At 30.3% G+C, this 15431-nt stretch overlaps 1 protein-coding gene across 1 annotated transcript; it reads left to right on the forward strand.

The window, feature by feature from the left end:
• The first annotated feature begins 4570 nt into the window (after positions 1-4570).
• On the forward strand, positions 4571-6921 carry LOC110696488 (transcription factor MYB117-like). Its single transcript, XM_021873783.1, has 2 exons — positions 4571-4973; positions 5482-6921. Exons 1-2 carry the CDS (start codon positions 4805-4807, stop codon positions 6279-6281), a joined length of 969 nt encoding a protein of 322 aa, XP_021729475.1. The 5' UTR covers positions 4571-4804; the 3' UTR covers positions 6282-6921.
• Positions 6922-15431: the final 8510 nt, after the last annotated feature.

The raw sequence follows: 15431 nt of genomic DNA on the forward strand, positions 1-15431 counted from the left end.
TTTTAATTTCTAGGTGTTAGATTAGGCTCAAAGCTTTGTGAATTTGGCTATATATTTAGCAAATAATATTAATAATTAGCTAGACCAATTATGATCAACCACATTAGATTATCTATTTACATATCTGTATTAGGCGATATTTCCAACTTGCATAATATATTTCAAGTAAAGCATTAATCATCTACGTACTACAAAATAGCAAATACCAAAAGTCATAATGCATACCAAACTAATATATATAAACACCGAGTAGCTTTGAACAAAGAAACAAGCAAATTATAAACTTGGGCTCTAAGCACAGCGCGCATGTACTAGTAGATTAACACTGATCGGGCAAACAGTGTGCTACAGTACCAAATATATAAGTATATTTTTTTGGATAAAAATATCTTGCATGCTACAGTGTCCAAAGCGAAAAGCAAAATGATGAGCGTGAGCAGAGTTAAAAAAAAATCAGTGCTAAGGGGGCGAAAGTAGTTCTACCGTGATTAAGGACACGGCTGAGGTATTAACCTTCATGGACATTTCTACAAAAATATCACTATTAATAATAGCAAATATTTTGGATGACAAAAATTGGAGTGGTGCCTTTTTTTGATAAAACATATGCTGAATATATTCACATTTCAATATTTACATAATTTGCTAACATATAAATAATTTGTTTCATGTTGATTAAACTCACTAATATTAAATGTTAAATTCACCACTGATTAATGCAAATTCTAATTAAAAAACCTTAAAAACCGCTACATAAAGTATAAGACTGTTATAATATCGGTAGTCAAGCTGCAATATTATGAGTACATATGTAGTTTTGGTTAAAAAATAAAAAAATAAAAAAAAATTGGTTACTAGCGTTTCTACCCATAACGTCATACCTCATACGTATATTTTTTTTTCACCGTTCAAAGTTTCCGCCCCTCCGTATTTTTTTTTTATTGTTATAGTGTTTTGTTTTCAAACTTTCTAACAATATAAAAAATTGATGAATCTTAAGGTGACTATTTAGGGCATGTTTTATTCACCTTATTTTCACTTATTTCAGGTGTAATAAGTTCAGATAAGTTTAATTAAGTTTAGAAGTTCAGTTTAGGAAAGATAAGTTCTAATAAGAGTTACCTAAATACAAATTACAACAAAATAAGTTATGATAACTTCAGATAAGTTCAGGTAAGTTCAAATAAGATAAGATAAGTTCAGATAAGTGAAAATTAGGTGATGAATAGAACACACCCTTTAATATTTTGTAAATTTTAGAGTGATTTTCTTAATTATTTTTATTTAATAGGGGTATTTTATTAGTTTTCAATTATTTGAATTTATAAGCTAAAATAAGAATTCAAATTTTAGAGAGTTTACTTATTTGTGGGTATGTTTTGTATTATAATTATAATTATAATAATAACAATAATAATAATAATTATTATTATTATGAGTATTCATATTTTTTTAAAATGTTAGATAAAAAAAAATTAATGATACATGGATTTTTTTTTTTGGAAGAAATACATGGCCATATTTATAATTATAATTACATGATTATTCGTACAGGAGTAAAATTTTATTGTTAATTGGATATTCATATTAATTATAATATAAGTGGTGTGTCGCTATAAGTAAAATAAATTCTATTGTCAATAAAAAGATAAACTTTTTTCAAAAGAATTATAAATTATTTTATGTGTACATTTTTATTCTAAACAAATCTATCCAAGCTAATCTAATGTGGCATCTAATCTAATCACAATAATATCTATTTGTCACTTACGTGGTTCGACACTTAGCGAAAAACTGAAATGTCAAGTGTCGCTATCTCATGGCCTGGCTGCGAGACCGACCTTATTTATCAGTGAAGTGATATGATATGATATTAGATTATTCGGATTTTTCACCATATACCCCTGAGTTTTTTGTTTATTCACCATATACCCTTGAAATTTTTCAAATTCACTATATACCCTTGAGTTGTTATAAAAATTCGCCATATACCCTTAATGGCAACTAGATGGGTGGAATTTAGTTAATTACACATCGAAATTACCTTAGATCTCCCTCCCCCCATCCCCGAAACCACTCCTCTCCTTTCTATAACCCCCGAAACCACTCCAAATTTCCATAATTATATCCATGTGATTGATTTTGAGGATGAAAAAAGAAACTTTAGGTGGTTTTGATGGTGGAAAAAAGGAATGTAGGTGGTTTCGGGGGTAGGGGAATGTATTTAGGGTGGTTTCGAGTCATAATTAACCCTAATGACTGACGAAGTTAACAATCATTAGTCATCAAGGGTATATGGTGTATTTTTGTAAAAACTCGGGGGTATATGATGAATTTTAAAAAATTCAGGGATATATGATAAATAAACAAAAAACTCAGGGGTATATGGTGAAAAAACTGTTAATTATTGTTATCAGGTTTTTTTTCGTAGCTGGAGTCTCCAAATGTTTAATGTAGTGGTGTATGTATGTATGTGATATTATTGTTAAGCAATGTCAAAATTGCATTGTGTTTATATTAAATTAATGAATGTCTAGTTTATATGATTATATTATTACAAAATTACTGACTCAATTCCGATTGCCCAATTTGAATTATGTACTTAACGACCCGAATATGGAATGTATATGTATGTACTCGAAATCATTCACATAAAACATATATTCAGAGGCAAACAAAATATCATCCTGATTTTTATTTGTTCTAATCTGCTGGATTCGAACCAAATGACTCACAACAGGATTAATACCAATACTCCCTCTATTCTAAAATATCTAGCACAATCAACTTTACACACATACCAATGCACTAGTTTGACTTTATTTTTATATAATTAAATATTATTGAAAATTATTTGAAAAATTATATTATGAAATTTTATATAAATACCTTTCTAACAACATAATATGTTTATATCATATTAGTAAAACATTATGGTCAAAGCTAATACATGAATAGTGAAAAAAGTCCAACATTCTAAATATTCTGGGATGGAGGGAGTATAAAATTTGCCCCACCAAAATTAGCAAACTGTTATTAGAAGGAAATTCCTCTGATTCTTTAAGTGCATTGGTTTGACTTTTGCATTATTCATATTGGGATAATAACTCTGACTATATTTTTTTTATTTTTTTATTTTTTTTTAAGAAAAAAAAAACGGGGACTAGATATTTTTAATAATATGTAAATATGATATTTATTATGTAAAATGTTATCGAATTAGTCATAATGCATATTTACTTTTTTTTTTTAAAATAATTAATAGAGTATAATAGATATTGATGGTCAAAATTGTGCATTAGCATGTATTACAGATGTTTTAAATTAATTTTTTTAAAAAAAAATAGAGGAAGTATCGAGTATTCTAGTATAGAATTCTATGATGTAAAGCTACAAACATTCTATTCCAAAGATAGAGAGACATTTAGATTCATGTAATTAGCATTTTTTTTTCTTTTTTATTTATTTTTTCTTTTAGAGTGGAAAATAATATAATGTCAGTCCATACATGCATGTCAGCACATAAGAAATTTTGTTAAAACTTGACTTAGACAAAACTCTTTACTTTTCAACATGTAGAATATATACAAGATAAATAATATAAGAAAAATCTTTTGACAGTAATATTTATGGTAAATAGACAAAATAGTGATAATCTGATACTCCTTCTAATTACTTAAAAAGCAATTCAAAACATACCAAACATTATTGTCAGCAATTAAATTATTGCCATTGCAAGCAGGTATATATAGTAGTCACTAGCTTGTGTTCATATAGAAGACTTAACCTTAACTATATTGTCAACCTTAACCATTTCTAAAGATAGCAAGAATAACGATGGTCCAACATAAATAAGATACATACTTTCCTCTATTTTTTTTAACTTGACCAATTTTGATTTTTGTACGGTTCACACTTATTTATTATTTTAATGTCTTTTGTAACCATACGCAAGTAAAAACATAGTAATGTGTAATCTTGTAAAGTTATCTCTATAAGTAAAAGTAATCCCTCCAATCCTATTTGTTCTTTCACTTTTGGAATCATGATGGAGTAAATTAAGGAAAGTGAATCTTAGTGAGAGATAGATCGAGAAACAATTAAGATAATAGAGATTCTAGTTTTCACATTAATAAGTCCTACTTTTCAAAACAAAGAGATAATCAAGAAAATAAGGACGACAATGTAATTAATGTGACAATTGGGAAGAGAAAATGATGATTAAAATTTAAAATCATGCATGGAAAAATTAAAAATTACATGGTAAACTGGAAAAAGTAATAAAGTTTTTGGCACATACATTTACCAAGTAAATGGAAGAAAAATTATGGAAAATTTTAGCTTAGCCATTTATAGATTGATTCCAAATGAGAAAAACTTTTCAAATCTTTTAAATTGGAAAACGAAAAGAACAAATAAGTTCAAAATACCTAAAAAATCAAAGATATATAGATATTGAAATTTATAAATTGACAAATGTAAAAAAAAAAAAAAGAAAAAAAATAATGTCGTGAGAAAACAACAAAAGTGACTGCCCATCCACAACCCTAAAAACACAACCTACTCACTTTTCTTATTCTGTTAACCCATTTTCTTTCTTCTCCCTCTTTTTTGTATCTTAACCTATACTTCTCTTACTTTACTACACTTAAGTTATTTTTCTCTCCAAACTACTTCTTATATTCAATTCTCTATTTTAAAAGTCAAAAGAAACAATCATAACAAAGCTTAATAACTTTAATATTATTTTCATCATATAACATAAAATACAAGTACTTATCTCTTAGATTGATAACTAATTATAATGGAGGATTCTGGAAAAAATTCAAGTGATAATGAGATGATGAAATCTTCTAACAGCTGTCCTAGAGGTCACTGGAGACCAGCTGAAGACGAAAAGCTTCGAAAACTCGTTGAGCAACATGGCCCTCAGAATTGGAATTCCATAGCTGAAAAGCTCCAAGGAAGATCAGGTATGTTATGTACTTGCTTGTTTGTTCATTAGATCAACTTATAGATAATTAATTACTAATAATTTTTTGTTCATTAGATCAACTTATAGATAATTACTAATAATTATTTCCTCTATATATTTCTTTTAAAACCGATTTTCTTGTTTTGTGTATCATATTATGAGCATATTAATTATTAGGTTTTTGGAGTTTAATATGAATATAAGAGCTTTTTTTTTGTACATATTTTTTGTAAGATATTGAAATGGACAGAACATCAAATTTTTTTTAATCAATAGTTTATATAATATGTGCATGGGGTTGATGTAAAATTTAAGCATCCTAGCTAGGTTTACAATTAGAAAGTTATAATTCTAGAGAATTGCTTTTTATTGTGATTAAGTGAAATAGATTAATCCGAAAGGTACTTATTCCTAAATAATCCACTAAAATAGATGATTATACATTGAAAACATGTCTTGATCAATTATTTTTTTTTTTAAATATATATTTTAAATTTGTTTTTCAGGGAAGAGTTGTAGGTTAAGATGGTTCAATCAATTGGACCCAAGAATCAATAGGAAGCCTTTCACAGAAGAGGAGGAAGAACGGCTTTTGACCGCCCACCGGATCCATGGGAACAAATGGGCATTAATTTCGCGACTATTCCCTGGTAGAACAGACAATGCCGTCAAGAACCATTGGCACGTTATCATGGCTAGGATGCAAAGGGAGCGGTCCAAGCAACAATCAAACAAGAGATCAAGCTTAAATAGTTCTAGTATTTCGTCGTCTACCACCTCATCAACTCATGATCTCCTCTCGAAAACATGGAAATATCATGGCACCCTAAAGAATAATGATCATAGTCACGAATTGTACAAGTTTGAACAAAATTTAAACAAGGAGATGAGGAAAGCTAGTACAATGGCATGCTTGACTTTTCCGCGATCATGTATAAGCAAGGGGACTTATAGGGCATCATCTTCGACGATACATCCACAATGTTTACTTGGAAATTGGCTTGGAAGTAATAATAGTACTAATAGCTCATTATTTGAGCACTCAAATGGTTTTGATACAAGGTTTTCATGTGGAAGAGGGTTTGGCTCATCTTATGGAGTTAATTATTTTTCCGACCACAACAAGGCTATTTCTTTTGGTTATGCTCCACTAGTCAGCCAAAGCAAGAGGACGACAACAACTGCTATGAGGCAATCATCATTACAAGAAGAAGCACTCGAGGATGGAGGATGCGGTCGTGCAATGGCGAGTAACACCAAAGAGGTTCACTTCATTGATTTTCTAGGGGTGGGAAACCCTTCTTGATCAACAAAATTCATGCTCATAAGTTTAGTTTAACATAAATTATATTCTTTAATTTATGATTTTAAACCGGCTTAGGGTAAGTTTATTGGTGAGTCTTGAGTGGAGTCTTGACTCAAGACTCACATACAAGGCTTGTGTTTTTTGCAATAATGTGGTGCAAGACTATATGTAGTCTTGAGATGAGTTTTGAAATCCAAAACTCATCTTAAGACTCTACAAATTGAAAAAGAATTCTAATTTTTTTTTTGTTGGCCAATGATGAGCTGCCAACTCATCAACTCAAAATAGTTATTGATATTTTAATAATGATTGTTAATATTTTTTAGGAGGGTAAGTGAGTCTGAAGTGACTCTTGGGATAATGTGTTAAATTGAAAAAAGTTTAGTATGAGTCTAAATAATAAAAAATAATTTAAAGCCAGTAGAAAGTTGACGTGACAGATTCTGGTGTATGAGTCTGGGTCTTGGGATAAACTTACCCTTATTATTTTTTCTAATATAAACTCCTCTCTCTCAATTTGTTTTTCCTTTCAAGCATCTAAAGATGCATGTAGATAGAGAGGGGTTAAGTTATAGGACTTAATTATGAGTTAGCTAAGTTATGGCTAATTAAACTTAGGTTATACAAATATTTTACTTGTTTGTTAACGTTACACTAGTAAATTGAAAAAACTCAGCATTTTACATTTATAATATATGATGGGTGGTTAATGATTTACTCCAATATATATATATATATATATATATATATATATATATATATATATATATATATATATATATATATATATATACTTGTTGAAGTAGCTAATTTTGAGCATGGATTGGTATTATACATATACTCCCTTCCTCTCATAATAATAATCACAATACTTTTCTTTTATGTATATAATAATTGAACATTTTCTTATTTGATAAGGACGACTTTCTATTTTATTATTTCTCTCTCCTACATTACACCATTTTGTTTAATATTATTTCTCTCTCCTGCTAACAATTAAATACGAAATATACCCCTTCCAACTATATTATACTCCGTATAACTTAAATTTCTCCCTTTGGCTATAATTTTCTAAAACTATGCGCAACACTTAGTGTTGCGATTATTACGAAGGGAGTATTATTATGCTTGTTTCTTGTGAAAGTGAGAACAAGATAACGAAAAAGTCCCTCTAATCATTTTTGCTCTTCCCACTTTAATTTTTAATTTTTTTTCCTCACAAAAACATTCCAAAAGAGAAGAAAAAAAAAGGATTGGATGATGTAATTACACGTAACAGTTACACCTTTTAGGGTTAGTACGAACAATTTAACGCACCTTCATTAATCTATATATAGATGGACAATTATATGAAATAGATAGAGTGACATTATTTGGCTTGATGGTGGTACTAAGAAATACTAGTACGAAACGTTACCTCTGCTCCTTTTGTGTTGGTAAGTTGGTTATCATACTTATCAATGGTCTTTTTCAATAAACTCATTGAGTTCAGCAATTCCTTAATTTTTATCAAGAAATAAAATATATCGTATATGCCTTTTGTTGTAAATCTATGTGGGAAGCTTTTCTTTTTTTGGTTGAAGCACCGGCAAAGATACCTCTAATAAATACTCTCTCCGTTTCAATATGTTCTATTCATTTGAAATCTTTTATGTAAATTAAGAATAAAAGAGATTCTTGGAATAAAGTACATTGAGACCATTAAAATATATTGGAATCATCTTTCTTTGGAGAATAAAGTACATTATTAGGACCGTTTCAAAAAAAAAGTACATTATTAGGACCATTAAATTACATTGGGACCATCCCTTTTATGATTGAGACCGTTAAAATTTCACAAATTCTCCAAAAAGGCAGATGTACGTTAATTTATTATAAAACGGGTTAAAGTTATCTTAAAAGTATTTAAAGTTACCCTTTATACTACAAAAGTTATTATATTTCTGATAATAAATTTTATGTTACAAAAAACTTATAATGTATTAGATTAATCATATTAACCTTTATAGTATGTAATCATAAATCTATAAGAAATTACATATTAAAATAAAATTCAAACCAACGACAAATTAAAAGTTATCCTTTAAGGGGTTAAAGTTACTATTAAAATAATTAAAGTTACCCTCAAAATGACTGTCTTACAATAAAATTAATGTATATCCGCCTTACAAAAGACTTATTAAAAAATGTGAGGAAGTAACTTTTTTTTTCCCTTCCCATACAATTTTTACAAGTTTATTATAACTACTCGATCGGTTCACCTATGCCCGACTCGAAAGGGTTACATAATGAAATATGTTTTACTCCTATTTGTCTAAACTTGTTAAAATTTTCTTACTTTAAGTTTAGAATTTTATTTTTTAAAAAAAAAATTGTAAAGAAAGAAAAATAACTTTAACAGACTATACTTCAACACCAACGGTTTTTTAGTCCATTATTTATAGGTCAGGAATTTTAAAACGAGGGGTTGGGGGAGGGGGGAAGTGTAGCCGCCCTCTAGAATGAGAAAGATGTAATACTTCCTCATTTTTTAAGGTTTGCTCTTATGTGCACTACTTGAACAAGTAAACGTACATGAGTAATATAGCAAATAGGAACAATTATTCCATGAAGTTGATGGATAGAATTTAGTTTGAAATTTTTATAAGACAACACTGATACTATACCCACCAAGAAAAGATTGATAGATGCTTATTGATTTCTTGCAGAAATGTTGATGTTAATAGATAAACTATTTGTAAATAATTAACATGTTTAATTAGATGCAAAGATAAGTGTGTTTCGTGGGGTGAGTAATCTCGATCAGTTAAGAAACCAACTTCTATTATTCTTTAATGGAAAATTGGCTTAAAATAATACCAACTATTAACGGTGTGTGTAAAATAATACGAACTCAACTATTTGATATTAGCGACACTACCTTTTACACTATATGTGCAAAATAGTACGCTGGTCACCAAAAAAGTATTTCGAGGAATATTTCATCTATATTTATTAATATTCTGTTTTCTTTTCAAAACTACATATTATGTTAACAATTTCCTTTACAATCCAAATTAATAATGCCCCACCCTAGGCTTTTTTTTTTTTTTTTGAATTGTTAATATGTATTTAAATTTATTTTTTTTTCAAAATATCTATAGTAATTTCTACTACCACACAATAGTAAATATGGTATTTAAATGTAATTATTTTGATATAATTAATTATAAAAATTGTTTAAAAATTTGAAAAATTCCCCTCTTTATTTTGGTTGGTGAATGTGGGGAAATTTTGGATTTTTGAAACTAATTAGATCAACATAATAATGCATTTAAATACCCTATTTACTATTGCGTGATAGTAGAAATTACTACATGTATTTTTTTTTAATTAAAATTTTTTTAAATACATATTGAAAATTAGAAAGAAAGAAAAAAAAAACAAAGGGGTGGGTGGGGCATTATTAATCTTTGTAAAGAAAAATTGTTAACATAATATGTATTTTGAAAAGAAATAGAAAATTAATAAAAATAAAATATAGTAATAATAAATAAAGACAGAATATTCCTCTAAATACTTTTTCAGTGATCAGCATACTATTTTGCCCATATAATATAAAAAGTGGTACTGCTAATAACAAATAATTAAGTTCGTATTATTTTACACACACCATTGGTAATTGGTATTATTTTAAGTCAATTTTCCTTCTTTAATTAGTCACTTGCACATATTTTATATATATGCACTAAAGTCACTTGCATGTATATGCACAGAGAAAAGCTTAGCTTTTGTATATTTTTTGACTTACAAGCTTAACTGCATGAAAATGAAGATTGCAGCTTATTTTGACGTTAATCTGTTACTCGTAGTTCTTGGTACATATATTGCGGCTAATTTGTAACTAATTATCTTATATCAGTATATTCTATCTAGGCAACCTTGTTTTAATATTTGGTCAGTATAGTACTGTAAGCATCACAAGAAGTGAGTCTACTTTAGTATGTGTGAACATGTTCGACAATCATAGGAAGTTGGATTTAACTTCTACGGTAGGGACAAGGGATAAAGTAATGAGCAGTCAACATGTTTTTAGATAACTTGTAAATCGTTCATGGATTTTACTGACGCAAAAAGGACAAGGTCACCACAAATTTTGATCCATGAAGGTTTACACTTCATTCATAATTCATGAGATTATTACTAACTCCATATAGTCACGAACCACGGCCGGAGGTTTAGGGATGAAGGTACTAAATTGAGTCAATAAGACAACTTCGTCCATATTGGCCTCCACTCGATTCTTATTGTGATAAGTGTTATTTACGATCCAAAAGACATACAATCAAAGTCAATTTTGTTCCAAACTAATATTACTAAGTTGGTTGAATATTACTGCACACATAATTCTAAATATTGTAATCACTTATTAAGTCAACAAATTAAAAGGGAACCTAATTAAACTAGTTGTCCACATTATCTTATTAGGCATGATTTTCAATTACATATTCTTATTTGAAACATGTAAAAGAGTGATCAAATTGATAATCATGTAACAAAAATATTGGAACCAACATAATACTTTTAAAGGTACAAATTAAATCATATGACAATAATAATTACAAAAATCCTAAAATGATATTAGCAAAATAAAAATAAAAAAAAAATTAGAAATTAAAATAAATTAATTTCCTACATTGCACTCGTTCCCTTATAAATCGCTACACCAGCTTTGAAAAAAGAATTACGTTAAAATAAAGTTTAGCTTTGTCAAACTAACCCTTTGTAATTTAACATTTCATGCCTAGGTTTAAGATCGAGTAGTACTTCGAGTATTTTAATGTCTCTTCGGATGACTTGAAGGAGGAATGATTAGTTATAGTAAAAGTGTAGAATATAGTTGTTTTGTGCATCTAATTTGGTGCCCGAAACTCTATAAATTAAAGGAGTTCAGTATTGCTATGGTAGGTGACGGGAAAAAAATAAAAAATGGCATATAATATATCGTTGGAAAGTCCTAAAAGTCTACTTCTAATCCAATTGAAATTAGGTCAAAATAATTTGTACATCTTAAAATATGGATGAAATAGTGCAAGGGTGTCAATTTTAGACCGGACTTAGTATTTGGCTCATATCTGATTCATTTTAAATCGGAATCGGACATGATATATCATTGGAAAGCTTATTTCAAGGGCCATTCAACCACATAGGATTTGCGTAAAAGTTACGAGGCACGAAAATCAAATTTGCTCGATTTTGGACTGCGTTTTGATAATATAAATTGGGCTAAGGTTATTAGATTTTGGGCTATGACAACTTGAACAACGCTAGGTTGGTCCGCCACTGGAAACGAACGAAATTGTAAAGACTGTTTACAATGCTGGGACAATTAATTGGTAAATGTTCGGTAATTCCAAAAGTTGAGGATTTTGTCCTTAGCATATTTTAACCAAGGGGATATTTGCCAACTAAGAGAAATTGTGTTTATATTAGTTTAGGAGATAAATTATTTTGCATGTATCTTAGGATGGATATTATTTTGGTCCTATTTTAGGAAACAACTTAATATAGAAGATGTTTTCGTTTATGCGAGTACTAATACATCAAGGAAAGGATCTTCAATCTAAGATATGACCTTCTAAGTTACAAAATGATTTATCTCTCAAACACTATAAAAGATAAACACATTAATTTCTAGTTTAATTTTTTGGCTGTGGCTTTTTACGCATATTTTGAGAGATCATTCGAAAAGCTAAAAAAAAAACTCCTGAAAAACAGTTCGTCGGCTTAACAACTGTTTGTGCACACACCTTATTACGTTTTGTTTTTTTCTCTTACCTTTGCTTTGAGAGATTGCGCTTTTAAGGGATCATTGATAGGTTGTCGTACACCTATCAAAAATAAATTCTAATAAAACCAACTAACAATGTAGTAGAGTAAGTAAGGTTGAATCCACGCAGTGATGACTATTCAATCTAACTTCTAAGGATTGGAGAAACTAAACAATGTCGCGAAATTGAGATTGAAAGGTAGTCTAAACAAAAATAAGAATGCAATTAATAAAAAGGACTAGGGTTGTGGTTCACCATGTTTATAATTCTAAATCTATCAAATATCAATAACAATTCATTTAATCAAGTATCTAAAGCAATTTCTAAGCCTACGGTCTGGTCTTAACGCTCTCAATTCAACATATGTAATTCGGTCGCTAACATAATCAGAATTGCTAATTGTAGGTAAACCTCTAAAAGTACGACCTTTCTATTCAAACTCTATCAACAATAATTAATCAAACAATTGATCAGGTTGTAAGATTAACAATAAAACACTATCAGTTAGCGAAATCAATAATAAAGTGAATTGCTAAACATCGCCCGCAAATCTCCACATAAAGCCCACAAATTTGAAATGAAATGACATTTTTGCCCTCAACATCAAAAACACACTTTTATCTTAAAACACACTGTTATGGCTAATAAACGGGAAGTGGCGGCACCGGAGGCGGTTTCGCGGTGGAAGTAAACAAAGTCGCCGGATCGCGAAGCAGCCGTGGTGGCAGCGCCCCACCCAGGCGCCACAACCAAGGCTTCTGGCGTCCTGCCCAGGCGCCGCCACTGTTTTTTTCTTTGCAATTTTTTTCTTTATTATGTTTTTGTTTCCTAAATTTTTTTATTATTTTGGTTTTTTCTTTCTAATTTTGTTTATTTTTTGAATTTACTAAAGCATATTTTCAAAATAAATTAATATTTTTTTTTGTTTTTTAAAAAAAATTTCAAATTTATCAAAATTCAAACAAAAAAAAAAAAAAAAAAACCAAAACGAAAAAAAAGATTTAAAAAAAAATATACCAAGGAGGTGGCGCCTGGCCGGGACGCCACTACCGTGGCTGGGGCGCCTGGCCAGGACGCCACTACCATGGTGGCGGCGTCCTGGCCAGGCGCCCCAGCCACGGTGGTGGCGTCCTGGCCAGGCGCCCCAACCACGGTGGCGGCGTCCCGGCCAGACGTTCGCCGCCAAAAATTGATTTTTAACCACCTCGGACCTCGTTTTCCGGCGACGACGGCGGCTCTTTGGTGTCCCTCGGCGATCCGGCGCTGTTCCACATTTTGGGTGAGACAAAATTTCGTTTTAGGTTAAAATTAGAACAAGGGCAAAGTTGTCAAAATTTTATAAATTGTGGGCTTTATGTAGAAAAACGCGGGCGATGTTTAACAAGTCCCTTTTAAAATATCAATAATATTTAATCAAGATGCATTTTATAAATATGGATTCCCAAACCCTAAAAACAAACCACTCAAGCATGAAATGAATAATTAAAACTAAATCTAAGAAAGAAAGCATGATTAAAGTAAAGAAATAAAATTACCTCTATAAATTAAAGTAACAAACTCATGGACAAATCCATGGAGGTATCCATGGAGTTGTTCATGAAAAACTAGGGCTAGAGAGAAACTAAAACGAACGTATAAAAAATAAAAGGCATAAAAGGACAAGGGAAAATAGAATAATCCCTTAGATTATTTATAATATCCTAAATTCTAATCTATAAATAAAAAAAGAAAAGAAATAAGAAATATAAATTACATAAGTTACAATACTGTTAGACGATAGAAGATGACGTGGCATAAAACCGTAAGTGAGGTTGAAGGACACGAGCTATATGTGAAGCGATGATGTATTGTGGGTTGTTGTTCACTCGCCAAAACCTGCGGGCGTAGGTAGGCTAAGGCTTGGCAGTAGCGTGGGACGTTCGAGTGGGCGCGGGATAGGCGCGCAGCAAATCCTACGGGTAGCTGACTGCATTGCTCGGATTGAAACAACCACATCTTCTGTTCTATGAGGCTTCTTGGGGTGTGTGACCTATTCAAGTCTAGTTTATAACACAACTTGAATCACTCCAATTTGATATGTAGAACTCAAGTTATAATCAAAAGAGTGGACAAGCTAGGGTGAGTTTTGGCACTTCGTAAATCATTGTTTAGCTTCGTTTCTAACTCAAATTCGTTCCCGAAAGATGCATAGCGATCCTTGTGGATGTTATTTTCATTCATATGCTTATAAATCTCAACCTAAGCTCCACAAACACATATCCTTCATTCAACAACTTTGATTAATCAACTTTTCATCCTTTCATTGTCCTATTCATCCAAAACCACTCTGAAAGTGTCCAAATAATTATAAAAACTACCTGAAACATTAAGAAAATACAAACGAAGTGTAATAGAGCGCAAAACGGACAATTTATGCATTTGCGACTTAAAAAGTGACTAAAAGACCTAAAAAGCAACTATAAAGTAGCATAAACGTGCCTATAATTCCTATATAAATATGATTCATCAATCATTGAGTGTTATAATTGAATCACTAAGGGGTTAGTGATTGGTTAGCAGTTGGGAGTTCAAGCACAAAGTGCTTGTGAGTTCAAATGCTGAGTAACACCTTGAGTTAATTAGGTGTGAGGATTATTTAGCTAGAGTTAGATGAACAATCATTGTAACCGCTTTTGTTTTTTTGAGTTGATTAATAAGAGTAATTAGGGTAGGGAGGACGTAGGCTTTGGGTTGAGCTGAACCTCGATAAATCTATGTGTTCTTATGCTTTCTGGCATTATTTCTATTTTCGTTGTGCAGGAACTAGCTTTAATTCTACTGGTTCCCCTTTATATCAAGAAAAAATTTATAAGTTCACAACTTCTCCCGTTCAACCCCCTTTCTTGAGTACCAGTTACACTTTCAGCTAGGCTATGGGAAATCAAGCAATTCTCGGATCCGATACGTAACACGACCAAATGGCAGTAAAAGACTACTTATCATCAAATTTGAGTAGGGGAGACACGATTAGGTGCCTACAAGTTCCCATGCGATGTATGATTTACGAATTTTAAATACTCATAATAATTTTACACCATTTCTTAAAAAAAAATGATTTTATTGAGACAATGAAATTAATTTAATCAATGTAATAGTCATATATTTTTACAATATCAGATTATTACATGAACTTAAAACAATATTGTACTTGTTTAAAACACTTTTAATTTTCTTCTTAATTTTCAAGGAATTAAAGTTAATTCCTTTTGTGGACACTATGAAGTAAGAAACTCATTCGATGCGTAATCCAATTAAAGTAAGTTGATTAAAACTGAGTCAAGTGTCAAGTTATCGAGTTTAG

The sequence above is a fragment of the Chenopodium quinoa genome, unplaced genomic scaffold (assembly GCF_001683475.1).
Source record: "Chenopodium quinoa cultivar QQ74 unplaced genomic scaffold, ASM168347v1, whole genome shotgun sequence".
Lineage (NCBI taxonomy): Eukaryota > Viridiplantae > Streptophyta > Magnoliopsida > Caryophyllales > Amaranthaceae > Chenopodium > Chenopodium quinoa.